This window comes from Balearica regulorum, chromosome Z (genome assembly GCF_011004875.1).
Source record: "Balearica regulorum gibbericeps isolate bBalReg1 chromosome Z, bBalReg1.pri, whole genome shotgun sequence".
NCBI classification, from domain to species: Eukaryota; Metazoa; Chordata; class Aves; order Gruiformes; family Gruidae; genus Balearica; species Balearica regulorum.
Genome location: NC_046220.1, coordinates 31,091,050 through 31,118,891, shown reverse-complemented (window position 1 = coordinate 31,118,891; position 27,842 = coordinate 31,091,050). Strand labels below are relative to the sequence as shown.

Here is a 27,842-nt window from a genome sequence, read left to right as displayed (position 1 = left end):
CTTTCCACTCCTAGAAATAGCTCCCTGTTCTCACCCAGATATCTTGCTAGACAGTGTATAACCCATTTTCTTTCATATAGTGAAGGTTTAAAAGAGCAAATACAACTACCATGGACAAATCCTTTGCTCTCCAAATCATAGCCACATGTTTCAGTATCTGAAAAGAAATGTACGCAAAGCAACAACAAGAAGCAGGCATTGCCCTGGATTTATTTTCCTTCCTTTCCTCTAAACCCAAAATGACAATTCCTGTGCAATAGTTCCCTGTGTATATTTACATGCTAGCAGTTCAAAAACAAACACATGCTTCCCTAGTAATTTTTTTTTAACTTCCTCCACACTGCTTTATAAACTATGTACCTTAAAAACTTAGGCAAATGTCCTTGTGAATGCTCTGCAATGACTAATTGTGTATGTAAACTGTACAGCATACAAACTTATTCCTATAGAGGTATTCAAATGGAAAAAAAAATTAATTCATTGTGAATTGCATCAGTCTTCCAAATAACTCAGAATTTTGAAACAGCTTACTACTATACAACTTTTTCTACCACTGGTAGCTCACAGATGTCTTAACTATCAGCTCAATGGGTTTGGTTATAAGGTGACCCAGAAAGGACAGAATTGATGAAACAAAGGAGTACACTCTTCAGCTGGGAAGCACTTTTATACTCTTGACTCTTAGCATGTGTCAGCATGAAAATAAATAAATACATAAAACCCAAAGATCTCTGTGCTGCACCCACATACATGGCAAAGGGAGCAGAAGTTAGCTGCAATCTTGTTCTATTTCATTAAACACTTTAAAATGTTGTTATCCTTTCCCGTCTTTCTAGGAAAGCCACAATCATCTGAGCATTTACAGCTGCCTTCCACGATATTCTTAAGGCCCTTACTTATGCATGCAAAGCCTCCTTGTTAGTCATTAGTGTTGCAATTTTTCTTTCAGCTGAAAGGATTAGATGTGTGACTCCATTAAGAAAACTGCACGGCCAGAAAAAGTACTATAAAGAGGCAGAAGACAAGTGTAGCATTCTCTGCCCTAGAGAATAAGTGCATCTCTTACAGCACTGTTTACAGAGCTTGGTTATTCTCCTTCCGAACAAGAAAAATGAAAAAAATATTTCCCCCTTCACCACTAGATACTTTGCACAGTCATACCATACCCAAAGTATTACACCAGGGCTGTTCATGTCATACCAGCCTGACTGAACAAGCCATATCAGCCAGTCTGAAAAGCAAACTGAAACCAGTACTCCCTGCTTTCTCTCAGCCTCTTCACAATGTCTCCTCCCTGTCCATAAATCAACGCCAAAGCCTCGCACATTTTGGAGCCTATTGTTACAGCCTACTGTGCATCCGATAGCAATCAAGGTGATCTATTGTACTAAGGACTGTGCATATCACACAGATGACTGCATGGCAGCTCCAAGTTACAAAATTAAAAGAAATTTAAAGTTGTTTAACACCTTTTTCTGAAAAAGACTGAAAAACCTTTATTCTTTTAACTGAGGCCATAGAAGATGCATTCCAGCAAATGGAGAGACTCCCCTGCTACTGTACATGCTTCTGTACATGCTTCTGAGCATAACTTTCAGTAGCAGAAAATTACTGAATGTGTTAATTTACTGTCTCATCTTCTGCCTTCCTTATAACCTAACCACTGAGCCAGCACATATGGCAGAAACTTAAGTAGAGCATGACTTAGAGACCAAGCTGAGAAGTGTATTTTCCAGCAGGTGGATGAATCTGTGTTAAGTTTCATGCACTGTGACCACATTCCAAAAGCACTGGAAATACACAAGGCTTCAGCTTGATTTTAAATGTTAAATTTTAAATGTTAAGTCTGATTTTACGTGTTTTCATACATTTGAACACACAGGAGGTGCTGTATGGTGGTGGGAATGATGGGAAATTAGCCAGAAGAACTTACTTTGCCAGGTCACTTAACAACAAACTCACAAGGCACTGAGTTGTTACTACTGATGGCCAAAGGCTTTTTCATAAGAATAGGTTGTTAACCTCCATGTTATTTTTAATTTGTAATTTAGACAGCAATTTTCACTTGCCATAAGCTACCTTGAGGTAATTTCCCCCCTTTGAGTAAAAAGGCCCAAATATCTAACCATAGTTCTGGAGCCCACCAGCAGTCTGGGGCAGAGGTAGCATATCAAGCAGCTGTCCAGGTACATGTCCCTCTTGACAAAAAGCTGGTCTGCCAGGACAGCTTTCCCTTTTCTACAGGCTTCGTCTCTAGCTGACCAAATCCCTACTCTGTGATGACACAGTCTTATCTGTTGTCACTATGAACAGACCTACTGCAGATGGCTGGAGTTTTACATACATAATAGTGAATTCTCTAGGGAGGGTAGCCTGAACCCATGACCACATTAAATGAAGCAGATACTGTGTTCATATTTCTACTCCTCAGTCTGGAAAGGTCCACAGATCCATAACTGGATTTTTTCAGCAGCAGACAGCTATTGAGGACCATTTTTTCCCCCCAATGAATAATGAAATAAATTCTGCTTACTGCACTGTTTCTTATAGGACGAGGTACTAGCATATACTACAAAAAAGGTTTACTCATCAGCCTTGAAATGTTCCAGAGTAGATTTCCATCTTGCCAGTCTGTTCTCACAGAGTGTACATGTTGAATTCAAAAAACACATCAATAACTTTTGTGACCCTCTTGAGTTCTTAAAGAGGCAGACCATCAGCATCAGCTACCTTGGACATTCATGGTCAGATTTTCCTCAGCTTTCAATGACTTTTTGTCTCATTTCAGCTAAATAACAGACATAAATGCTAAACCCTTTCAACTTGCGTTTATTTTTCTGGGTGTAATTGAACAGCTTTTGTATACTGCTACAGAGCTTTACTTATGAGAGTCCAAGACATTAAGTCCACAGTGCTATCTCTTGTTATTTATCGTATATGCAGTTGACTTCACGGGTGCGTGCTGCGCTCCTCTGAAGAGCCTCTGTGTCAGCATGAAAAAGGCAGTGCGAAGGCTCGACAGACAGCCTTTCGTTCTAGTGCTCACCTAGCCAACACAAATTACTGGAGTTAGAAATGAGATAGTCTGGTAGCCGCTGATGCTAAGAAGCCCTCAGGGATGTGAATGGGGAGACCACCAAGCATAGGAGAGAAGAGGAAGATAAGGGGAAGTACGTAACAAAGCAAGGCAGATACAGAGAGAAAAGGAAGACAATGAAACAGTAATCAGCCAGCAGTAACTCATCAATTACAAAGCCAAATCAGAAGTCAGGAAAAATAAAAAACCAAAGCTTTTTCTGGAACGGAGGATATATCTGTAAGACTATGAAAATAAACCGAAGGCTGGCAAAGTTTAAAAATCAAGAAACACCATTCTGTCCTTGTTAATGACCTTTCCAAATTACTTTCTGAAATGAAGCTTTGATCACAATCATTTTACGTAGAAGACTGAAGCAACCTTGAAGCGGAATGAACTGTGCAAGTGCTTCAGCATAGGAAAGTAAAATGCAAAGCTAGAAAAAAGAAAAATCACTATTCCCCTTGGCTATCATTAAGGAAAATCTAGTGATTGGTGATCACTGCCGAAAGGTGTAATAATCTACCACCTGATGTGTCATGCAGGCTACTTGAAGTAGATCAGTATACCTGGTATGACTTTAGAGGATATCCTGAAGGTCTTTCAACCATCATAAACACCACTGCTATTGTCAGTTTACTGAAGTTATATGTAGCATGCAAACCTACTGTGCCTTTCTAGCAAAGGTTATCAGTACTAAAATATTACTCAGATCATCATTTTAAGGCAGTCATTTTCATTTTACAAATAATAGAACCGAGGTGGAAAGAAGTACTGCCTGGCTTTCTCCTGCTTGCACACAGAATGAACGGCAGTGGCAGGAATAGGAATCCCTGGCTGCCAAGTTTCCCCTTATAAACCGCTAGGCTGAATTTGCTCTCTCCAGAGGCTATGCCACCACAGCAGCAATATTCAGTACAACTGAAGTGTAAAAATAAGTTAGTTTATACAGTATCAGGGCTCTGTCAATGTACAAGGATGATTTAGCATCACTTTCATTGGCTGCACCTCAGAGTACCACATACCACACATGTCCGGCACTGTGCTCCCAACACCATAACCAAATGTTAGCATAGGATCCCATTAAGATCAATTGTGAAATGTTACACAGTCAAATCCAAAGCATCTCTAGATAGAGCCTTGCTTTCCACCTGGAATTTTACTGAGCACAGTTCATGTTCACTGCTCCTAAGCTTGAACTCCAGTTTCCATGCCAGTCTGTCTGTACATGCTTCCTCAGATTCCTTTTGGGATGAAACCACATGTCTGATCTGAAGCCTTTTTCCACAAGGAAGCTTCAGTTTTAGAACTGAAAGAGGATAGAGAAGGAAAAATATCTACTACTACAGTTTGTGTACTCGAAAGAAATTTGCAAAGGCTTAGATTCAGTCCTGGTAATTTCATTTGTCATGGAGAAAGGAACAGAGAGAGGACTGAGAATATGTATATACCACAGGTTAGGGGAAAAACACCTACCCTCTGCTGTTTCCCACATGTTTATAAAGCCATTGCAACTGGTGGGAGAGTCAGAATTTAACTTTTCCTTAAAGAATAGGCCAGTTTTGTTCACAGGATCTCTTCCTATACTAAGTAACAGTTTTCTGAAAGATTTTTTTCTGATCAAGATTTTCTATCCTACTTTAAAAGTGTGCATTATCTCTGGTGCTAGACTCTCTGGTGGCTGCTCCAACACAATGCACAAAAATGACGAGACATGAAAAGGGAGGAGTTTCAGGTTTTGCTTAATAGACCATCTGGATCACACAACACACAAAACTGCTCATTTAATCAGCTGGGACATACTAGTCTATTTGTATTGTAACTTGCAGCTGCTGTGATAGTAAATTCAACATATCTGTAACTCTGGCTACAAACTGGTCTTTAGACAGGTGCAAGGATGCTGCAGAAAAGGTTTGTTGCTGAAGTTCCTACAGATTTTTCACATATGGCTCCATTGCAAACTGCCCAGATAAGTGTGATGGGTTGACCCTAGCTGGAGGCCAGGTGTCCACCAGAGTCACTCTACCACTCCCCTTCCTTTACACTTTTTCCTCCCCGTCTAGTTAAGAAAGGCTCATGGGTCAAGATAAGGACAGGGAGAGATCACTCACTAATTACCATCACAGGCAAAACAGACTAAACTTGGAGAGAAAATTCATCTAATTCATTACCAAACAAAACAGAGTAGAGCAATGAGAAAAAAATCCAATCTTAAAACACCTCCCCCCACCCTTCCTATCTTCCCAGGCTTAACTTCACTCCTGGTTTCAACCTCTGCCACCCCCCCCCACCCCCTCAGCAGCACAGGGGGACAGGGAATGGGGGTTACAGTCAGTTCATCACATGTTGTTTTCTGCTGCTTCTTCATCCTCAGAGGAAGGACTCCCCTGCTCCAGTGTGGGGTCTCTCTCCCGGGAGACAGTCCTTCACAAACTGCTCCAACATGGGTCTCTCCCACAGGGTGCAGACCTTCAGGAGCAGACCGCTCCAGTGTGGGTCCTCCACGGGGTCACAAGTCCTGTCAGCAAACCTGCTCTGGCATGGGCTCCTCTCTCCATGGGTCCACAGGTCCTGCCAGGAGCTTGCTCCAGCCTGGGCTTCCCACGGGCCACAGCCTCCTTCAGGTGTCTCTACCTGCTCCGGCATGGGGTCCTCCACGGGCTGCAGGTGGAATCCCTACACCCCCTCATCCTTCCTCCATGGGCTGCAGGGGGACAGCCTGCTTCACCATGATGTTCACCACGGGCTGCAGGGGGATCTCTGCTCCGGCCCCTGGAGCACCTTCTCCCCCTCCTTCTGCACTGACCTTGGTGTCTGCAGAGTTTCTTACATCTCACTCCTCTCTCTGCCTGCAAAAGCTCTCCCTAAGTTGTTTTTTCCCTTCTTAAATATGTCATCACAGATACACTGATGGGCTCAGCCTTGGCCAGCGGTGCGTCCGTCTTGGAGCCGGCTGGCATTGGCTCTCTCAGACACAGGGGAAGCTTCTAGCAGCTACTCACAGAAGCCACCCCTGTAGCCCCCTCCCCCCACCCCCAAACCTTGCTATGCAAACCCAATACAATAAGATAAAAGAACAATCTCTTCTGCCTTATTTACAAATGCCCAGAAAACTCTTGATCTCTGCTTGACCATGCTTTGATTACACTCTGATAAATGTGAAGCTGCAGAAGTTGTCTGGGATCTCAGCCTGTGACTGAGAAACATATTAAATGCTATGACTAGTACTAACATTTTGTTCATAAGGATTCCCCTTCAGAAATGAATCTAGTCAATAACAGCATCAAGTCAACATTGGTTTTAGTATTACTGGTAAGTACAGAAAGAAAGGAAAATAGATAATGATTTTACCTTTTTATTATAGTAAGTGAGCAAAAAAAGAAAAGAAAATCTGTATTCACGTGTTTACAGATCACTACATATAGTCTACAAAACACACACAGAATAGAGAACATTCATATTACAATTGATCACCTATAGACACCATCAGGCTACAAACTCCCTCAGTGATCAAACTAACTATTCTCAGCCTCTTACAGTACAGTTACTGAACACAGGCTGCTGGGAAGTCAACAGAAAAGCCTTGAAAGTTGTATTTCTAAGCAATGTTATGCTTTTGTTGTTGTATGTTGCTGCTTAACCATCTTGAATATTAAAGGAACTAATCAGTAGTTCAGAATGAATTCAATCATCCTTTTTTCAGGTTAAATGAGACCCCGCCATTTTTACTACCTAAACCATTAGACACCAGGGCAGGACACATACTTTAATATGAAGTCACTCTTCCCAAACCATGTCCTCCTTTTCCTCAGTGACTTTTCAAATTTCTAGATAGTAAAAGGAAACTACCACTTGCAGAAGTGCATATCAGTCTTTGTTAGCTTTGGCATTCCTCTTGGTAACACATGAAGTCAGAGTCTCAAAATATCCAATCAGTTTTAAGCAGTTTGTTAACTGACAGCATGATGGGTAACAATGCATGTGGAAACCTTCAGCCTTGATTAGATCTGAAGCTGCAGTCTTGTTTTGGCTTTCCAGAATCTGGCAGCATGTGATAACAAGGGCACCACAGGCAAAATTACAGCAAAACTCCTCTTGAATGCCACAGTACTTACTCTGTATTATGAGTGGCATTACAGTCAGATGATTTGCTGCTTGTTTGTTAATGGTTGTGCTAATATATGAAGCACTTTCCAAACAGTATACATAGGTAAATTCCTTGGCCTGAAGCATTTATAATCCAAATACAAAAAAGAAACAGAGTGTAAATTAGATGAGAATAAGAAAAGTTATTTAGGTAAAAGGTGCTCACATCTAGATAATTCACCTTTTGTAGTGCTACAGTGATTATTTACAAGATAAGGCTGTTGCTTAACTAAAATAGACTGTCAGCTCTAATTATATACAGCAAATGTTGGACAAGTGGTCAAGGATAGCTCTTCCAAGTAGAATCACAGAAGAGCTGAGGTTGGAAGGGAGCTCTGAAGGTCATTTTGTCCATCCTCCCTGCTCCAGCAGGAATATATAAACTATTTGCAATTACCCTTCGCATGTCATTATTGGTCAGCAAGTTTACTTGTAGGCATTGTGGCAGGCATTTATCTTCCAGAAGGGTTGGGAGGAGGTTCTGAGGACAAAGTCATGAACAGCTTCCCACATATTGGGGCACAAACGAAAACACAGACATGATTACAGGAGACTCAGTCAAACAACGTAATATGGCAGGCCTGAATGGTCAAACAGATTATAGAAGTGGCCATAACATACTACAGAAGACAGGTATCAAGGAGGTAAAGTCATGTGGGACTTTGAAGAGGATTTCAATTTGGTTCTGTGGAGGCATCCAAAGAGGAGGTGACATATCCATGTCAAGGACTGCTGTGGCCATTGGGAAGATCAAGGTTAGCGCAATCTACAGTTAATTGTGTGCAGGACAGGGTCAGAAAGAAAATTAACAGCCACAGATAACATAAAATAATTAAAAACACCCTTCTTGGTACGCAGTACAATTGAGCAGGAGATTAGAGTACAATTGGGCCAGACATTACAGGCCTTGGTTATGAGTCTGACAAGCTAGACTGAGAACAAGGGGAAGAAAAAACAATAGCTAAATTCACATACAAGGGAAAAGATAACCAGTCTAACTTTTTGTGCTCAACTTCTTGGAGACCCCCATTTAGAAAGCCCCAGAGGGATGGGCTAATGAGGAAATAACAGATGCATAAATGCTAAGAAAGGAGAGACAGACTTATTTGTTATTTTAGATGACCCCTACAGTTGTCACTAATGAATAAGATGGTGAAAGGCAAGGGATGGGACCACAAAGGACTCAAAACAGACTGTCTGCAGAGCAAGGCAGAACTGCTCTTCCCTGTGCTCTGCAGTTTTAGTCTCTGTGCACACACCAGCACATCCTGATAGTGAAACAGGTACTACCCATTGCCCAGCCACCCTGGGGCGTCTCTGGAAACTCACTGCAGTATCCCTCCCGCCTGCAAAGTATTCTTTCAAAGGAAACCAGGTCTGTCCTTGAGTGCTGACAAAATATACAGAGCCAAGGGAAAAAGAAAGATGATGGCCTGCTAAAAGAAAAGACACTGGGATGTGCAGAGAGGATCCAAGAGATTCATAGTTATCTTCCTCATCCTATTGATATCATTCAGTGAAGCAGGAAGGAGCAAAGGAAATGCATTTAAAACCTTGGTTTAAAATGGAGTGATTTCCATTAGGCTTTGGTGACACCAACGTCAGAAAGTCAAGTTTGGGGACTCCTTTCACATGATCAAACCAAACTGTTATCTCTTGGTTTAGTATAGTCTTAAAGGAAAAAGCACACAAGGCTTCAACTTATCTGAAGAAGCAGAGCCTCTTCAGCCATTTTTAACTAGTTTTCCTACTTTGCCATCATCATCTACTGTGGCACAAATTTTTCAGAATGAAATGCCTCTGGCTAACGATAGCAACTCTGTTTTTAGGACTGGGGACAACGTCAAATGCTTTAGAAGGACAAAACAACTAAACTAGCTAAGGCGAAATCTCCCATTGAAAAACTGGGGAAAAATGCGGGCACTGATGTAGCTTAAAGAGATCACTAATGCAGCACTAGCCTTCAAAGAAAATTTGTAATAGTTAAATAAGAGTTAAGTAGCCACAGTTACTCAAAATTGCTATATCATTTGTAAATGATGATCATTTGTAAAAATGCACAAGTCCATGGGACCTGATGAGATGCATCCACGGGTCCTGAGGGAACTGGCGGGTGAAGTGGCCAAGCCACTCTCCATCATATTTGAGAAGTCATGGCAGCCCGGCAAAGTTCCCACCGACTGGAAAAGGGGAAACATAACCCCCATTTTTAAGAAGGGAAAAAAGGAAGACCCGGGGAACTACAGGCCAGTCAGTCTTACCTCTGTGCCTGGCAAGATCATGGAGCAGATCCTCCTGGAAACTATGCTGAGGCACATGGGAAATATGGAGCCAACATGGCTTCACTAAGGGCAAATCATGCCTGAAAAATTTGGTGGCCTTCTACATCAGGGTTACGGCATTGGTGGAAAAGGGAAGAGCAACTGAAATCATCTACTTAGGCTTGTGCGAAGCATTTGACACCATCCCACACAACATCCTTGTCTCTAAATTAGAGAAATATGAATTTGATGGATGGACCACTCAGTGTTGAAGGAATTCGCTGGATGGTCGCCCTGAAAATGTTGCGGTCAACAGCTCAACGTCCAAGTGGAGATCAGTGATGAGCAGTGTTCCTCAGGGGCTGGTATTGGGACCAGCACTGTTTAACACCTTTGTCGGCAACATGGACAGTGGGATCGAGTGCACCCTCAGTAAGTTTGCCAACAACAAAAAAAAAAGCTGGAGGGAAGGCATACCATCTAGAGGGACCCTGACAGGCTTGAGAGGTGGGTCTGCGTGAACTGCATGAAGTTCAACAAGGCCAAGTGCAAGGTCCTGCACATGGGTTGGTGCAGTCCCAAACACAACTACAGGCTAGGCAGAAAATGGATTGAGAACAGCCCTGAAGAGAAGGATTTGGTGATGATGGTGGATGAGAAGCTTAAGATGACCTGGCAATGTGTGCTTGCAGCCCAGAAAACCAACTGTATCCTGGGCTGCATCAAAAGAAGCATGACCAGCAGGTCAAGGGAGGTGATCCTGCCCCTCTACTCTGCTCTTGTGAGATCGCATCTGGAGTACTGCATCCAGCTACAGGGTCCCCAACATAAGAAGGACGCGGACCTGCTGGAGTGAGTCCAGAGGACTTAGATCCACAAAAATGATCAGAGGGCTGGAGCACCTCTCCTGTGAGGACAGGCTGAGAGAGTTGGGATTGTTCAGCCTGGAGAAAAGGCGGCTCTGGGGAGATCTAATTGCGGCTTTCCAGTACCCGAAGGGGGCCTACAGGAAAGCTGGTGAGGGACTGTTTATCAGGGAGTGTAGTGACAGGACAAGGGGTAATGGGCTTAAGCTGAAGGAGGGTTGATTTAGATTAGATATTAGAAAGAAATTCTTTACTGTGAGGGTGGTGAGGCACTGGAACAGGTTTCCCAGAGAAGTTGTGGAGGCCCCATCCCTGGAAGTGTTCAAGGCCAGGTTGGATGGGGCTTTGGACAACGTCGTCTAGTGGAAGGTGTCCCTGCCCGTGGCAGGGGGCTTAGAACTAGATCATCTTTAAGGTCCCTTCCAACCCAAACCATTCTATGATTCTATGAAATGGTAAGTGTGATTGCAGTATACACAAAAGGAAGAATTTAGTTATCCCTCATTAGGAAAAGCATATTTACACTATGTAGGACAGCATTCAAATTAAATCATCTACTTAACTACTTGTCATCCATTACTTCACAGAACAGAAACCGGTTTTAGCTTGTGTTTACTGGTAGCACTGACAGCAAAGAAACTCAAAGCTTTGTTTTCCCTCCATGTTCCTAGGGTGACTCCCAGGTGCTGTCAAGGCCAGCAAGATCCTAGACTGCATTGGACCACAGGACAGGACTCAAAAAATCCCCATGTGCTTCCTATCCCCCAGCTAACGACTTTCATGTCTGCATTCAAGGAGGATCTATGAGCCTTCTACCTTACCCAAATTAAACAATTATCCATACCACTTTCTGTCCTGTTAAGAAAAAAGCAAACAGAGTAGCATCCTCCTGGGAGACCAATCCTATTACCTGCCCAATACTCCTGTTCTCAATTCCTTTGTACAGTGTTGTGGTGGGCTGACCCTGCCCAGCAGCTGAGTGCCCTGACAGCTTCACTCACTCCCCACTCCACCTGCCAACAGTGGGATGGGAGAGAGGACACAAAGAGCAAAAGCAAGAAAACTCATAGGTAAACATAAAGACAGTTTAATAGGTGAAGGAAGGAGAAAAAAAAAAAAATTAAAGAAGTGATGCAAAGGCAGTTAGTCATTACTTCGCGCAGGCAGATGGATGCCCAGCAATGGCCACCTTGGAAGACAACACCCCCACTCCATCCTCTCCTGCCCCAGGTTTTATTGGTGGGCATGACACTATACGCAATGGAAAATCTCTTTGACCAGCTCAGGTCAGCCATCCCCCAAAAACCTACAGCCTACTCACTGCAGGGGCGGGGGAATGAAGAAAAAGCCTTGTCAACACTGTTCTAGCCCTAAACCTAAAACACAGCACCTCATAGGCTGCTGTGAAGAAAGTTATCTCCATCCCAGCCAGACCCAGTACAACCATGAAAAGCAGTACAAGGTAGCATACAACCCCACCACAGCTGAGTGGCCAGCCACAGACAAGCATCAGTAGCCCAATCCCAGTTACAATAATTTTTTCCAGAGAACACTGCTGTATCACACACCGCAGTTCTGCATCACACAGGGAGCAGTGCAACGCAAGTGGCAGTCCATACACAAGTTTCAAGGGCAGAGCACCATTCACCTGCTTCCCATTTTCTCCAAGAGAAGCCTGATTACTACAGACACACAGCAAAATCCCACTACCAGCATCTTGCACAACAGTGGTTTCTGTTGGACTTCAAACTCCCTCTAACAGTCCTAAAACAAATCTGTTGCTCAGGGAGGGAGGGAATTCCAGGTCACGCCTACAGACCTGACCAAGATTATGGATCTGAAACTTAACTAAAGCATCACATGCCATTGAAAGCTCCTCAACAAGAAAAGTGTCCCCTGAATGCTCCTTTCAAAAGGTCATGAGAGACTGATTTGAACCCTGTTGCCTGAAGTTAAAAGTTTTTAATCCAGAGATTAAAATGTGAGCCTAGAAGTTTCTGCGTGTTACTGCAGCAGCCATCTGCATGGTGTACCCTGTATGTATAAGCTTAGGTTATTTCTGCTCAGGACTTTCAGTGAGTGAATGAATACTTGCTCTCATAACAGATTCAAATTCAGTCATCACTGCATGACCACCTACTCATTCAAATAACCCAGGCTTTTAGGCATGTATTCAACTGCTTAATCTAGCATGAGGGGATGGTTCTTATCAGTAACCAAAGCCAGGTCTCAGTCTGGCACCAGCAAATGTACTCCTTACTAATGTAAGTAGACGGGATGCAGAAAAGCTTTCTGTTCTGCTTCAAAATTATCCTGAAGTTAATATCAAGCTTGCTTGCTTTTTTTTTTTTTAAGAATTACAATTTTCAAAGATAAATTGGGTTGTTTTTTTTCCCCTTCCTGTAGAAGCTTGAGGATTCTCCTTAGAAGGTTGAGGATTCACATGGATCTGTGTTAGTATGTGTCTCTTGCCTCTCCCTTTTTTGGCTCACACATCAATTTGTAATCCATTATGGACACTAAACAGAAAAATATTTTTAGCAAGGGTTTCCATTTAAGAGATTCACACATCTTAAAAAAACAGCTGACTAGTCATGGGATTCTCTGACTAAACAGTGAGCAAACAAAACAGTGAGAAATTACTTACAGTCATCATGTTCAACTTAAACACATGAGCCATGTATTTGGGGTGGGAAGTAGAAGACCAACAGTTCTGACCACCTAAGTAGAACAGTATGTCAGGCAACCTGGGAGTTTAAGTAAAAGTAGCTACATAAGTTTTACCTGATTAGATGTAAGTATTTTTCCCTCGATATCATATTCCATAGTTTTCATAATGAATGGATTAAATTAAAAACTATTGCTAACAGGGACACAGAATTATTTCAGATAAGGCTATGAATTTCAATAATGTCTTGACTTCCATGCATTAACTATTCCCTTTTAAATGCATTCTCAAACAGGAATACTAAAGCTCAGCCATTTCACAAGGAAACAGAGGCAGAGATGAGAAGACTTAAAATCAGAGAAGGCCCAATGAAAAGTCTGCTGTAGAGAATTGGTCAGCAGCAGACAAACATACTCTTACTTTTTCTCACTATGGAACTGAGCTGTCTGGAGATAACAGGGAATGACCCAAAAAAAGGTTCTTCCTAAAGTTGTTGCTAAAGTTCTTCCTAAACTGAGAAATTCAGCCCATGCAGTCTTTCAGATATGCGCAGCGAACAATAGCAAGCGTGGCAAGATGCACTGGTTTGGCTTCTAAGAGCTGTGATGTTTCCCATCTCGTGTTACTCTACTGAGTAACCTCCTTGTTCAAGTTTTACATGGTATTTTCAAAACTTAAAGCTCAGATCTGAAATTTGAAAACTGCATTTTACATCTTCTTTACTTCTTGGTCAGAAACCCCCTATGACTAATATCAGCAAAATCTTCATCTGAGATACTGGAAGTGCTCTTGTAATTTGCGTTTGCATCATTGAAACTTTGGGAATATAAACGATGCTCAGTAATCACATCACCTCTGATTTCCATTGTTTGCAGTTTTTAAAAAAATATATCATGAATTATCTTTGCCATTTTGAAACGTCTTATAGAATGGGAGAGGAAAATAACTCTTTTGTGACAAAGTTTTTCAACACCAGGAAAAAAACTTACAAAAAGACAATTTCTTCAACTTAATCAAAATTTTACAGTGGCTTACAGAGAAACCAATTAGTTTTAATCTCCCTTCAATTTTATGGAATGTGTCCACAAGACCTCTTAACACAAAGCTAAGACTCAAGTAAGCACAGTGTAAAGATGGTGAGGACTCTGCTAATATTATCCTCACAGAGATAGCAGAATTGCAATTTTCATGTGTTTTTGATAAAAAGTATTATGGACATAATGTTCAAAACTGTCTTAAAATTGCTCCTTGGGTTTACATTAGCCATGGCTGCATGAAAGCAAACTTCCTTGCACAGTCACTGGAAGTACAGACAGCAAAGTTCAATCCAAAGGAGCAGGAGAACAAAGAAAAGGAACAGGTACAATCCTGGAAAGCAAAATGAAAATTTAATTAATCACTGGGATTAAAAGACTGCATTACATTCTAATACTTTTTATCAGAGATATTGGAAGAACTGTAGTTTAGAAACCTCCCTCCCCTTCTTTTTAATACCTGGGTGAATGCAAATTACCTTTCTGAAGACTTGCTGAAGTTATATTGATTACTTATCTGCCAAAGCCTACTAAAAATTTGGGGGTTTTGATCCACAGACTCCAAGCAAGATACAAAAGGATTACTTTACTATAAGTAAACAATACTGTACCTACCATGGCAGTGTTGCCAGCACACAGATGCATTCCCAAAACTCCACTCTCCCAAACCTTCAAAACCTGTTTAAATGTATTTTAGAAACTCTAGGGCCACTTCTGCCATAAAGCAGCTGCTTTTGCAGGTCACAGAAGAGCTTCTAAAGCACACCATGCACATACATGCCAAGCTGTACCTCCAGCAAAGTAGACTCACTCGTGTTACTTCAGCCACGTGTGTGTAACCATGACAGATTCCTTCTGATAGCAACTGCTTCTGCTACACATTTTCTATAAGCCTCTGCTGTTTCCCGCACACACAAGCTGTAAAGTAAAAACACCTTCCTGTCAAACTTTACAGGGCCATCTTACCAGATATGGAAATGCAGACATGTATGAAGAGGCTGGAGTAATCTTCAGAAAAACATTTTTCCTTACCAGTGCTCCAGTATCTGTCTTTTCTAATGAAACTTATTAGGAAATAGTGTTTTAAAACTGTTTACATAATATATGTAATGACTGGTAATTCTGATCAGAAACCTATACAAATTAAACCAAGTTCTAATACCCTTTGATTAAACTGGCTCTGATGTGATAGCTAGATATAAAATAAATCATGGTAAGCAGTAAGTTTTCCTTACACAGAATGCAAAATATGTGTGGTTGACACAATCTGCTCTAACTCTTCCTCCCATGTTCAGTCTTCCTAGAGTTATGACTTTAATGGAGAAGAGGATGTTCCCTGAACTGCTCTGACAGAGACAGTAAGAAACACAATCATTTTTGGCAGCACACTCAAGAACCTGAGGAGAAGTGAAAATACTCCACTTGCCAAGATCTGGAAAAATGCATTTGTTATTCTCTGTCATAAAAAATGGTTTCAGTCTGCTAGGTATTGTGGAACAAAAGGGTAAAAACCTAAATTTACATGCCTAGAAGAACAACGTTCCCAGAAGAATAATTTCCATTTGCAAAAAAATTAGTTTTAGTTTCTTAAAACGAATGGAGATATTCTTAAAATTAATACACATACCTTATGCTGATAGCTTTAATGTTCAGGCCAGAATAGGATTTTACCCCCCCCAAAAAAAAAGAACATTACAAACGAGCCAAAAGACGTACAGGTATTCATGTATGTTATGACATTATAGCTATCAAGGACAGATTTGTTCATAACCTCTATTTACAGAAATACTGAATTTAAAGACTGATGAACTGCATACACTTTTGCCATCACTTCTTTCAAGTATGCCTTTTCTTTGTTGGTCTATACTGGTTACAAGTTTTTTGGCTATAATCTATTTTATAAATAGACCCCTCATCCTTTTTGGTTTTTTTGAGATATCACGATGTCAACCACTGTGTTTCACCAGCAGGAATAATACCATAATCATTAACAATATCAGACTAAGAAAATCAAACTGAGTTACAACTAGAAGAAAAAGCTGCTTGTTCAGGAAACAAGCATGCTAGTAATCAGCACTTCTTAGAACAAAACATAACAAACGCACTGCTGTTAGATGGAAATTTGTTACAACACCCATATATCAAATAACATTTACACAATTGTGGCTTGTTTTTAAAAATCAGCTTATAAGAAACTGGCTGGCAGCAGCAAACCAAGAGTAACAGAGTGAAATAACCCAAGGAAAAGGGCAACAATAGAACAACTTATATGCACTGGGGCAGAGCCCAGAAAAATGCTTCAGACCAGTTATGGTTTTGTCCAGTCTTGCTGTCCCAGGTGCAGAGACATACTGACTCGTGTGCCCATGCAGGAGAACCCTCTCCAAATACTTTGATGGCACCATGACAACCGTAAAACTCTGTCTACATATTTCAATGTTGTGTCCATATGCGCAAGTTGCTGGACATGCTGTGGATCTTGTTTTATAGATCCAGGATGCGAAGATTACATTTTGGTTACTGTTAAAGTGGTCACTTCTCTGCCAATGGCCAGGGCTGTCTTTTGCTCTGTACCTTTACTGTACGTTTTATTAGATCAGCCAGATGCGACAACACGTATTAGCAGGCTTAGTGGGGTTTCATGCTCTCCAAAGGGTAAATGCCCTACACCTTGAAACTGTAGGCTGGTCTTCACAGGCATATACATGCCTGCTTATCAAACTGGTGCTGCTGGAGGCTGGAAAAGCTCCAGTCCAGGGTCAGCATAGGACACCGCAGCAGGGATGACGCCAAAGGAAGGTACATTTACACAAGCTTTTGCAGGCAAAGAGGAACCTTGATCTATCTAATGCTCCCAGCCATGCCGGAACTGTATGACTGGTTTTTGGCACATGGATGAATATGAGGTAATAACTCTAATGCAGCCTGGTGTAGAGGCAGAACAATTTTGCCCCTACCTGCAAAAAACTCCTTAAATATACCCTGAGGACCCATTATATGGGGCTGAGTTGCATGTTAGCACAGCTTCTGAAACAGAGCAGGCTTCTCTGCAGCTCTGAGGACAGGGAGAGCGAGCAGCTTGGTGCCTGCCTGTACCCGAGGATGTACACATACCCACCGGTCTTAAAGGCACACTGTCTACTTGCAGAAGACCTTAAGCAAGTTGTGGTTTTCACCAGCAAATAAACACTATTTCCACTCCTATGTGGATAAAAATCTAACTGGCCTGAGGAGTAATTCAGGAGCTCATGTACACACCAATGTTGCTTCCAGTCTAACCCCAACTCAGGGCTCAAGCTTGTTCAACTTCATTAAATAACTGCTGTCTGTAGAGCTGAGCGACCTCTACATAGAAGCTATGAGGCTGTCACCTCTCAGTTTTGCTTTCTGTAGCTAACTGGAAATGGCAAGGCTCGTTAAGCTTCGGCAGCCAGGTTGTTAGTTGCCTTATCCATGAATACCATATGGATGATGTTATTAGCCATTACTTTGCACTGGGCAACACAAATTCGCGAACAGACTTTGTCAACGTGCACCAACTTAACTCTAAATAACATCACTGCTGAGAACAAAAAAAGAATAGGAAGGTACAGCTAGTGATTAAAGCACCATGGTCCCAGGAGACAGAAGTTTTCTAGGTGACATTCAGCAAACCACATGGACTACAGTTTCCTCATTTAAGCCAAATTACAGCAATGTTAGGGCTACGTTCCTTCCCCTTCCCCCTTTAAGCCTGCTATTGATTCTTGTTCCCTCACTTCCATTGGTAACTTACAGCAACCCAGTTCCGAGTGCTCAATTATTCCCAAATTAGTTCTGCTAGAAGAAAAACAAGCAGCCAGCTCACCACTGAGCCAGCTGAGCACCAGCCGTGGCCCATTTCTCCAGATCAGTTCCTCTGACAAGCCTCCTTCCCACTTATAAGGGGCCACCTTGCTTCTTGCAAGTAATGCTGGGAGCCCTGTGGCCTTTGCAAAGCCTCAGGCACAGCAGGTTTGTTTCAGCACCACCAAGCACCTGGCGGAAAGGAAGGAGGGTCTCCTTCTAGGCAGCTGTGTTGGAGGTGTCCTGGAGCAGGAGGGTGTTTGAAGGCTCCCTTCGCTCACAGGGAAGGAGACAAACTTAGAGCACGGAGCAGAAGTTTGGCATACCCCTCCATTCAAATTGCCACAGGCTCCATCACAGCAAGGCAAAGGAGTTTGTGGGGAACAGATTAAGGAACAGCCCTAGTTCACTCACGGTATAACTATCTTCCACCAGTTTCTCCACCAGCTTATATCCTGTGTATGTTTCCCTACAATAGGGGAAGGCCTTCCCCATGCAGGCACCTCAGGAAGCCCCCTTCCCCCACCCAGAAGTCCACCTTTGTTGCAATGTAGTCAGTCCATGATGCTGAGCCAAACTGTTTCATTTCTGTTTCATATCTTACAAGCAGAAGTTTCATGGGTACTGAAAAGGTGTCTGTATGAACCAACAGCCCCAAGTGCAACATGCAGTGTTTGCCATTTCTACACATAACAAAAGTTTTGTTTGTTTGTTCTTCATGTAAACGAGGGGAAATATAGAAAACATACATGGAACATGGAAGTTTATCTCCTTTACTGATATCTGTGACATAATGATAACTACAGTAGTGCATGCTGATGTCCAAGCATAGGGACCTACTGCAGCAGAACTGTACAAACACAGAAAGGTGATTGAAATTCTTGTCCTGAATTGTTTAGAGTGCACAGGCTGACACTCAGCAGAGAAAAGGAAAACACAAAAGCAGAATGATGATGTTGGCAAATATACTGGTTCTACCACTTACGTTTTAGAAGGGGAAGGCTAGCAAGGAAAGAAAAAATGCAAGGTAAATACTGGTGAAATGGAAAAACAGAAAGTGCAAGAGCTTAAGGCAGAAAAAAGGCGAAGACAACGAAGTGTGGAAGAATACACTAAAGCACCAAGACTGGTGATGCAGACATACTCCAGATCAGAAACAGACACGCCAGAGACGTGGTTTTGTTACAATTAAGTGGTATGTGGATGTTCCCATTTAAATCCCATCTTAAAATGCTGTTCCTCAGATTTTTTCAATGGGAATGAACAAGGCCTAGTAAAGCTATTTTGAATGAATGAGTCTCATGTTAAAAACAGGGTTTTTCAACATGAAGTCCACCCACAGGATATCACATCCTTATACTGGGAAAAACTTACTGAGACATTTCATCTTGGGTCTTAATCTGAATCTAAGCATTTAGTTTCTGGAAGCCATCAATCTGTGAGCACCTCTGAGATCCCAGTGTCCTCTGCGAGAGGCAGCCCTGCTTGGGAGCAGACACCAAGGGTACACAAGAGACCAAGAAGCACCCTGTTGGGCTGAGACAGATTCATGCTGGAATTAGTGCTGACCTCAAACACAAAGTTTGGAAACCAAACGTTTCACCTTAGGAACACCTATCCAAAATGTTCTGATACTTCCACGGGGAATTTTTTTAAATTTTCCACTAAAGACTTTAATTTCAAGATGGAAGCAAGATACCAGAATTTTTAACCTAAGAATCCTATTTTGAGAGTTTACCCAGGAGAGCTGTGGCAGAGTCATGTTAGTCTTCAGGGAGAAAGAGCTCCTCCCTCCCTCAAAACCCCAACAAAACCACAGAAACTGAGATTGCCATCAGGCCAGTGAGAATTTTACATTAAACAATTGCCCTCGGCCAGCCTGGGCCATTCAGCTGAATTAAGTCAAAGCAACTGCTGGCAGGCTTAAAAACAGGCATGTGTTTAAGAGCTTTACAGGCTTTGTTGCTGCAGTGAAAAAAAAAAACAAAAACAAAAACCCGAAATTGGAGAGGCATCAATCTGGAATGGAAAATGTCATCAATATCTCCAAGACACAAAATATAATTGGAATTAATAATTAATTCTGGTCTATGGTGCTTTGCAGAAAGCTTAACTGAGAGCAAAGTAAGAATACTAGCTCTTTCTCCCTTCCTGATATTTTATATTCATGTGAAAACAGGTTCAGTAATCAGACAAGAGAGATATTAAACACTGTGCTGTGGAAAGGAGTGTAAGGGAACTGAGGAATAACTACAGCACAGCACCAAGTGGACTGACACAGCGAAGATGACATATAGGTAATACGAGAATTCCTTGATAAGAATTCTACTTTGTATTATCACTTTGGTAATTTTCAGTACTTCGATTTTGTGACATGCCTTCCTGCACAGTGTCATTAATATTTTTCCTTCCGTTAAAACTGTGGCTTTAAGCAGCAGCAGTATTTCTTCCTTCCAGCCTCCAGAAGGAAAGGAAGACACCCCCCCTCAGCAGTAGAAATCTGCTATGCCTGCCTTTGTAATGCTCTCACATATTTTTCCTTGGTCTATAATGTATGTTCTATTTTAAACAAAGGATGCTCACAATGGCTCTTCTGGGCTTGTTCTAGCTAGCTGTAGTCATCTTTAGGGTAATTTTTTATTTGATCAATGATGGTCTGAGGATGAATCCATTCAGAAGGTTGGCAAAAACAACCCCTCTAAAATTTCTATCAAGGGACCCAGAGGAAAAAAACAAATTGCAAAGAACAAGCTATGCAGATGCTAGCTGTGTTTTCAAACATAGATGAACTTTCTAATATAAACTCTTTCAGAGATGTGTGTAGTATCTACTGCAGAGAAGGAACAAGTAATACTCTATACAAATTCAGGTGGTGTTGGAAGAGAGAGAGAAGACCTATGTTGATTTTCCTTTTAGATAAGCTGCATGTTTCCGCAGCAACATGCCAGATTTCCTCTCTTCCCCACTGTCTTCGTTGTTTCTTCTTTCTCTCCTACTTTTCCTTCTCGTGTTCTCCAATACAACCCTGCAGGCTGTGAACATACACATTACAACTAGCGTTACGGGAGTCAGCTGAGGCACCAGAAACTGTGTAGGCATGTTAATACAGAAGATAAATTAGCACGTGTGAAGACCATGGTAAAAGCACAGTCAGTACTGGAGCTTGCCCTCCTCTATTTAGTGCCGCAGCAAGAGGTCTGGCAAAACAGGAGTGCCTTTTTTCTCTCCATAAGGCAGTACTTCATCCACATGCCACACTGGCCCCCAGATGTGGGGAAGAGCAACTGAGCAAGCTAGAAAATTGTCTCCCTGATTTCCTCCTTATTTTCAATGTTTTCTCCTCCTGTCTCTCACACAGACAGGGCTGCCCCCCACAACAGCATAATGCTAGGCAGTGATATTTTTTTGGCAAGACTCTGCCAGAGACCCATGTTATATAGCTCTTGTTACCTCTTTAATCTTCAACTGCATATGAAACATTTGAAGCTAATCCAACTCCAGTAGTGTCAAAGGAGGACGCAAACTAAACAGCGTTCATCTCTACTGTACAGCCACTGCATACACACAGACTCGTCTCAAGCAGGGTCCTGAAGGTTAGCATCTGCAGCTAACCAGTGGTGGAAGGAGGAATTTCAGATGAAAATTTGCAGCTACAACACAGAATGCGCTATCGTACCTGCATTAATTAGCTGTGCTATCTTTGGAGGAGCTGTCTTGGGTACTGTAATACCCATTGCCCTATGCCATTTCGACATGCTCCTGAAGTCTTAACTATCTCCTCCCACAGAGATGGTGTTACATCACCCTGGCTGCTCTGATGCATGCTCTACAGCAAGGTTCATCAAAGGGGGAAAAACAGCAGGAACCTTCTTACAAACTACATACCACGGGAAAGCCACAATGGCCATCAGCACACCATGGGATAGCAGAGGAAGCCCACCTTCCCAACCCTACACAGGGCTGAGGAGTTCAGATGGGACCCAAAGCATTTTCTCATCTTTCTGCAGAAAGCCATGGCAGGGTAAGGCAGAAAGCCCCACCAGAATCTGACTGTTGCACGACAGGGAAATTCAGGAAAGCAGAAGAAACCAGGGTATTGTTATTGCATCAGAGCTCAGAGAGAATAAAGAACTTTCCCAATGCAAGTCCAAAGACACTTTGAGGAGCCCCTGACAGTGTTTCATCCTCACGCAAAGAGAAGAATGCTTTGCCAGTATGTATGCCACAAGAACTATAATTATCCTGATGCATTTTAATAAGCATTATATGCAAAATGGTATTTTGATAGACCAAAATAGCTCTCATCCTAATTAGAGACATTTGAAGTGGTAAATATTACTCACCCATTTAGACCTCAAGCCCGTGAGCCACTAGGCAGTTTGAAACACGCTTCAACTCCTGCTGTGGATGGAGCCTGTCTTTAATGGCAGGTGAAGACCACACTACGGGCTTGATACAGAATTTACTTGTGAAATGCTGTGGCCTATAATAAGCAAGAGGTCAGAACAGATAATAGATAAGGTCCTTTCTGGCTTCCAGACCTGGCAACCAGCTAATCCATATGTTCCCAGACGAGTCTATTATCCAAGTATGCCTGTAACTACTGCGCACAAGTGCTCCATCATCTGCAAGTTTCAAACCAGACACTGTACACCCCGAGATACTTTCACAATAGTCATTAGCATGGAAAGACAAGCTGCAGTTGGCTGCTTCATCAGCGTAACAGACAGCAACAGATTAAGCCATTAGCAATTAATTAAAGGTTGATGACATTTAAAACCCTAAAGAACATACATCACAGACTATAATTGGCAAATACACTTACATAAAGCAAGCCATAATCCTGCTAGTTGTTGTCTACCACTGCTCTCCACCTTGTTCTCCTCCCTTTACAAACCATGGGCACCATAAGAGGGTTACCTACAGGACTGCTCTGCTCGGGATCAACACCAGACAGTTTCCAACACTGTGCACCGGCAGCCTGCTCTGAAGCCCACAGACATTAGTAATCATCAGTGAGAGTTTTTCTGTTTATTTCAACGGGCATTGGATGGGCTGTAAATATCCTTGACAAACTCAGTCATTTGTAATAGATAAATATCCTCTGCTTTCACTGGTTGCATGGCTTTGACTGTTCAGAACAATCTAGCCATTTCAGGGTTGAAACAGTACTCAGCATACCTCCTGCACATGCTTTCAGCAGTCCATGTCCAAAGCCAAGTGCAACACCGGGTTACAATTAAGTTTAAAAATTTGTTGACACTGAAAGTTAAACTACTCTGATGTATATGGGCATTATTACTGAGCAGTTTTATAATCCCTTATATCTGCAAAGAGCCTTATGATCCCTGGCTATTAAAAGGGAATAAAAAAAAAATGGAAAAAGTATATGAAACTCCAAGGCTGAATCTCAAAAATGGCTAGGGTTTGTCATAACCTCTGTAACAGAAAGAAATCTCTGCTTCTCATCATCCCGTTCCCCTCCCCGAAAGTCCCAAAGGTAATTCTGGCTGAGAGAGTCTTCAGCTACATCACTTTAACCTGTTTTAGTGTTGGTACTGGGTTTTGATTTTTTTTTTTTTTATGATAGAGTTAAAATTAAACCTCAGCTATTCTACCAAAAAAAAGAAAAAGTAGTAATTCATCTCTGTATAGGTAATGCTGTCCTCCCAGAGCCAGGCATTTTTATTTGCATGTATCCAAATATATTTAATTTACCCAGACCCTCAACTATTCTTCCAAAACACAACCTAAGCAGCCAAACAACAAAAAAGCCACGACCAGAAGCCGCGAACCCCCGAGTGACCCCCGTACCGTGCCTTCGGTTCGGCTGGCGACAGAGAACGTCGCTGCCATCAATCCACGCGCAGGCAGACGCTCACGCTCCTCCTCGCGGGGACGGGACGCGTCCTTTCCTCCTGCTGCTGCTTTCCTTGGGGCGGACGCGGTGTATTTCCACAGGCGGGCTGTAAAGCAGCGGCGGGGACGGGCGCTAAGGCGAGCGCTCGCGAAGTTCAGGGCCACAGCCGCGCTCTCGAGGCGGCAGTGACTCCCCCTCGGGAAATGAGCGACACGCGTGGGGACGCACATGGCCGCCACCCCACGGAGGCGCGGCAGACCCGCGGAGCCCGGCGCTGCCGGGGACCCAGCGGCGGCACCGCCACGCGCGCGCCGCGGACAGGCGGGAACACCGCGCGCCGCCACCCGCCCCACGGTCACGCCGCCACCGTCCAGCACTGCCGCGCCTCCCACGCACGGATGGCCACGCGGCCCGAGCCTCCCTCCTGGGGGGGGGCCGGCGCCTCCGGCGGCTGGGCCGGGCCGCTTCCTCCCGCCGCCGTTACTTGCCGCGGCCATCTGCAAACACGGGACGTGCATCCCGGGTAGCCGGAACGCCCGGGCGGCACCCGCTCGCCCCGCCCGTCCGTCCGTCCGTCCCGCTCCTGCCCCGGGCAGCCTCGCGCTCCCTCACTACCTCACCGTCCGCTGCGCAGCCCAAAGCCGGGCGGGCGGCGCAGCTGGGCACCGCCGGCGCCTCTCGCAACTCATTGACCCGGGCGGCGGCGGAGGCGGCGCGGTCCCGGTCCCGATCCCGCCCCCGCCAGGCAGCGCCGCCGCCCGCACAGCACAGCACGGCCCGGCCGTGCTTGGCGGAACCCGTAGGGCAGCAGCGAGACAAAGGCCCGGGCCCCAACGGCCCCCACGGGTGGTCTCCTCGCCGCGGCTTGCCCTGCCCCGCGGTCAGCACCTGCGCCAGCGTTAAACGGGGGCTCGCCCCGAGCCTGGCGCCGGGCTGGGCGGGAGCAGCCAGCTAAAGCCGTCTGTAAGTCTTGGTGTTAACGGTAACAGTGCGAGACTCAAGTCTAGATTAAAATAAATAAATCCCAAACAAAAAAAACCCCACACAACCAAAAAAACCACCACAAAACCCCCAAACAAACACGGAAAAACAATTAATCAGTTTCTCATCACGAAGTTAAAATACCTGTTTTCTCAGTAGTCTGAGAGAGCTTTTCTGAAGCCTGCTGCACCTCTGTGCGTGTGAAGCTCATGCTGATGCTAATGAAAATGTCCGAGTTGCTGAAACTTGGTTAAAGCTATATCTAAAAATGACAGCTCCAAGTTCCCAAGATAGCAACAAATAACCTAAAAGAAACTCAAAGGCTAATATTTTTGTTTGCTTAATTATAGTTCTCAATTTCATGGCCTTTCTCAAGCAACTTTGCTTTTTTTGTTCAAAAATAAATGAACATTGCAGAGCTGAGATAGCATCTATTTTGCTATATTTTTGTAAAACTGCTGCATTCTCTTGATACAACTCCACATTAAAACACCAAGATACACTTAAATTTTGCTAGAAGCCTAATCACCTGGGGGTTTTGCCTTTGGCCTGCTTTCCCATCAGTGGAGTAAAAAAGCCCCACCTAATCTTTGGACCTGTGTATGTCTCCACCCCCAGTGACACAGGTGCTCTTCCAGATGGAAATGGAAGCAGCACACAGGTGCTACCTGTGTATTAAAATAAAACGAGAGGGCTAAACACTGAGTCATTCCGTAAACCTTGGCAGAAGGCAGGTGAGTTAAATTAAGTAGAAATGTAGATGTTTACTGGAGTGGGAACATTAGTAAAGTCACTTAGAACTCAGCCTTGCAAACAGGTGTGCAGTGACAACCTTTACCACCATGGAGACCTTGTTGCAAGGGTGCTTCACCTCTTAAAATAAAAGCTTAAATACGCATCTAGACCTACACGCACCAAATCTATGTATATAAATGTAGTTTCTGACCACTTTTTTGTCTTTAAGCATCTGAATTTTGCAGTGATGACTAAACAGGCTGTTTTGTGAGAAACAAAATTAATGAGCCTAGTCACCAGTGGATGGGTGTCCTTTATTCCATAAACTTACTTCTACTGCAGCAATGTGACTCCTTGGCATATTTGCTGTGATAAGCCTTCTGGATGAGAGATGTTAAATGTCACGGTCAGTACAGAGCTACCCTTCCACCATTTGCTTAGGAGCAGCCAGCTGGCCAAAATGCCTGGTGGCTTCATTCAGCATGCTTTTCCTTTGCTGGGGGACATGGATGGAGGGATTTCTGTCACCTTCCTAGGAGCAGATCTTAAGGTAACTTGTAGGAATATAATAGCTAAAAAAAACCCCAAAATACCAGCTGTATCACTTTGCTGAACTGGTCCCTGGGTTACATGTTCCTGGGAAGAAATCAGAGAGGAAGGGGAGAAGGGAAGGAAAAGAGTTAGACTGATACATGATTACATGGTCCAAGTCTCTTTTTGTTAGGAAACAGGCTAAAAATAAATGGCCTATAGTAAGATCCTGAATTAAAGCTGACAGTTTTATATGCCCTGATCACCATAGTATCTAGGTGCATTCCAGTAACACGTCACATGTTGTTCTTTCATCTTCTCCCCAGGAGAAGTGGGTGTAGTTGTGTCTCATTGTAGTAAGGTTTATGTGGGTATGTATGGTTGGGGGGAGGGATTTATTTTATATTCTGTACATAGAGTTTTGATCAATCATATCCACTCCAGAAGACAACATCAAGGAAAAATGTGGAAGGTCTGGAGTGCCCTCAGTCCCTGCAGTTCATTCCACAGACAAGACAAACACATGAGAGTATTTGTCTCCTGGAGGAACTCATTTTACCCTTTGGATATCCTGAGTATGTGCAATGTATCACCTGAAGATAAAGACCAAAAACTAGAATTTGATCTGAAATGCTACAAGAGGTGAGGGTAAAGGACAGAGGGTGGTTTTGTTGATCTTACCATGCCCTTTGCCAAGGCAACACAAGTCAGTATTCAGCTGGAGTTCCCTAATTGCTGAAACTTTCCTGTTCAGGTGTGTCTCACAGCTCCTGCCCTGCCCTACAAGAACTTAAGTTTGGGTAGCCAAGATCCAGCAACTTCACAAGAACAGAACAGAAGCTTCTTGCCAGCAGGACGTGATAGAAAACAGACATGGTATTGGTACAAAGCAGTCTGGAAAGTGATGTTGTCACTGAGAAAAAAAAAAAAAAGAACTATGATCTTGCAAACACTTGCACATGTGGCTTTCTTTACTTCCACATGTTGCTGCACTCATAGTTAATCCAGATGGCCATGTGATTAAAGATCATGCACAAAACTGAAATAAATACTTTCAAAATGGGCTAAGCCTACATGTAGATTTTTTGTTATTTTGGGGAGTTAGACACTACTAAGAGAGAGAAAAAAATACAATATAAATGAGAACCATACCTTACAGAAAGAGCTTTCTTTCAGGCGCTAGGGCAGAATCTGAGATTATGTGTCACAGGCCAGTTTGGATGGGAAGACACTGTGCTAGGACTGCTTTGTTTAAAGAAATGAGACAATCACTTCTATATACTGTGTGTAATTTAAAGACACAAATAAAGAGTCAGAGAAATAGAAGATACAAGCAAGTAAGCCTGGTGGGTATTTTTTATTTATAGTTACTGGAAGAAGATAGGACATTATGTATGTGCTTTTTAATTGGACAGAAATAGGAAACAAATTCATCTTATATTCAAGTTCTTTTTACATTACAGGGATAGTACATTATGGAGCTTTGTACTCCTGCCAACATTCACCATCTAAAAAGTAAATTGCCAGTTTTCATAAAGTTGCATATGCCTTCTCATTTTAAGGTTATACTTTAACACATTTGATTAGAGACGTGGATGTGCTGGGAGCCTGCTGCATTTATTATATTCAAAAAGGTGAAAAAACAACAACCCGTCTCCCCCTAAATTTATGTAAGATACATCCTTTCTTGGTTTTGGAAAATGAAGGTGGCAGACCTGCTAGTCATGCGAAGTCACACAAGCACTTGTTCAGTCTCCCCACATGTCAAAGGAAATGGAAAGTAGTTAACTATTTGAGGTAAACTTCTGGTCCCATTGAGGTTAATGAATTATTTTGCCTATGGGATCACAAATTCACAT

At 43.0% G+C, this 27,842-nt stretch overlaps 1 protein-coding gene across 4 annotated transcripts in view; it reads right to left on the bottom strand.

Annotated features, from left to right (window-relative positions):
• The window catches only part of MARCHF3 (membrane associated ring-CH-type finger 3), a 76,714-nt gene extending 52,422 nt beyond the window's left edge, over positions 1–24,292 (bottom strand). For 2 of the 4 annotated variants that reach the window (XM_075740357.1, XM_075740358.1), the window contains exons 1-2: positions 23,691–24,292; positions 22,220–22,304 (exon numbers count right to left, since the gene is read on the bottom strand). In XM_075740357.1, the coding sequence (XP_075596472.1) occupies positions 22,220–22,223 (4 nt within the window). In that variant the 5' untranslated portion in view covers positions 22,224–22,304; positions 23,691–24,292. Of the gene's footprint in view, positions 1–22,219; positions 22,305–23,690 lie in introns of those variants that run through there. The other 2 variants (XM_075740359.1, XM_075740360.1) reach the window with 2 other exon arrangements.
• Positions 24,293–27,842: the final 3,550 nt, after the last annotated feature.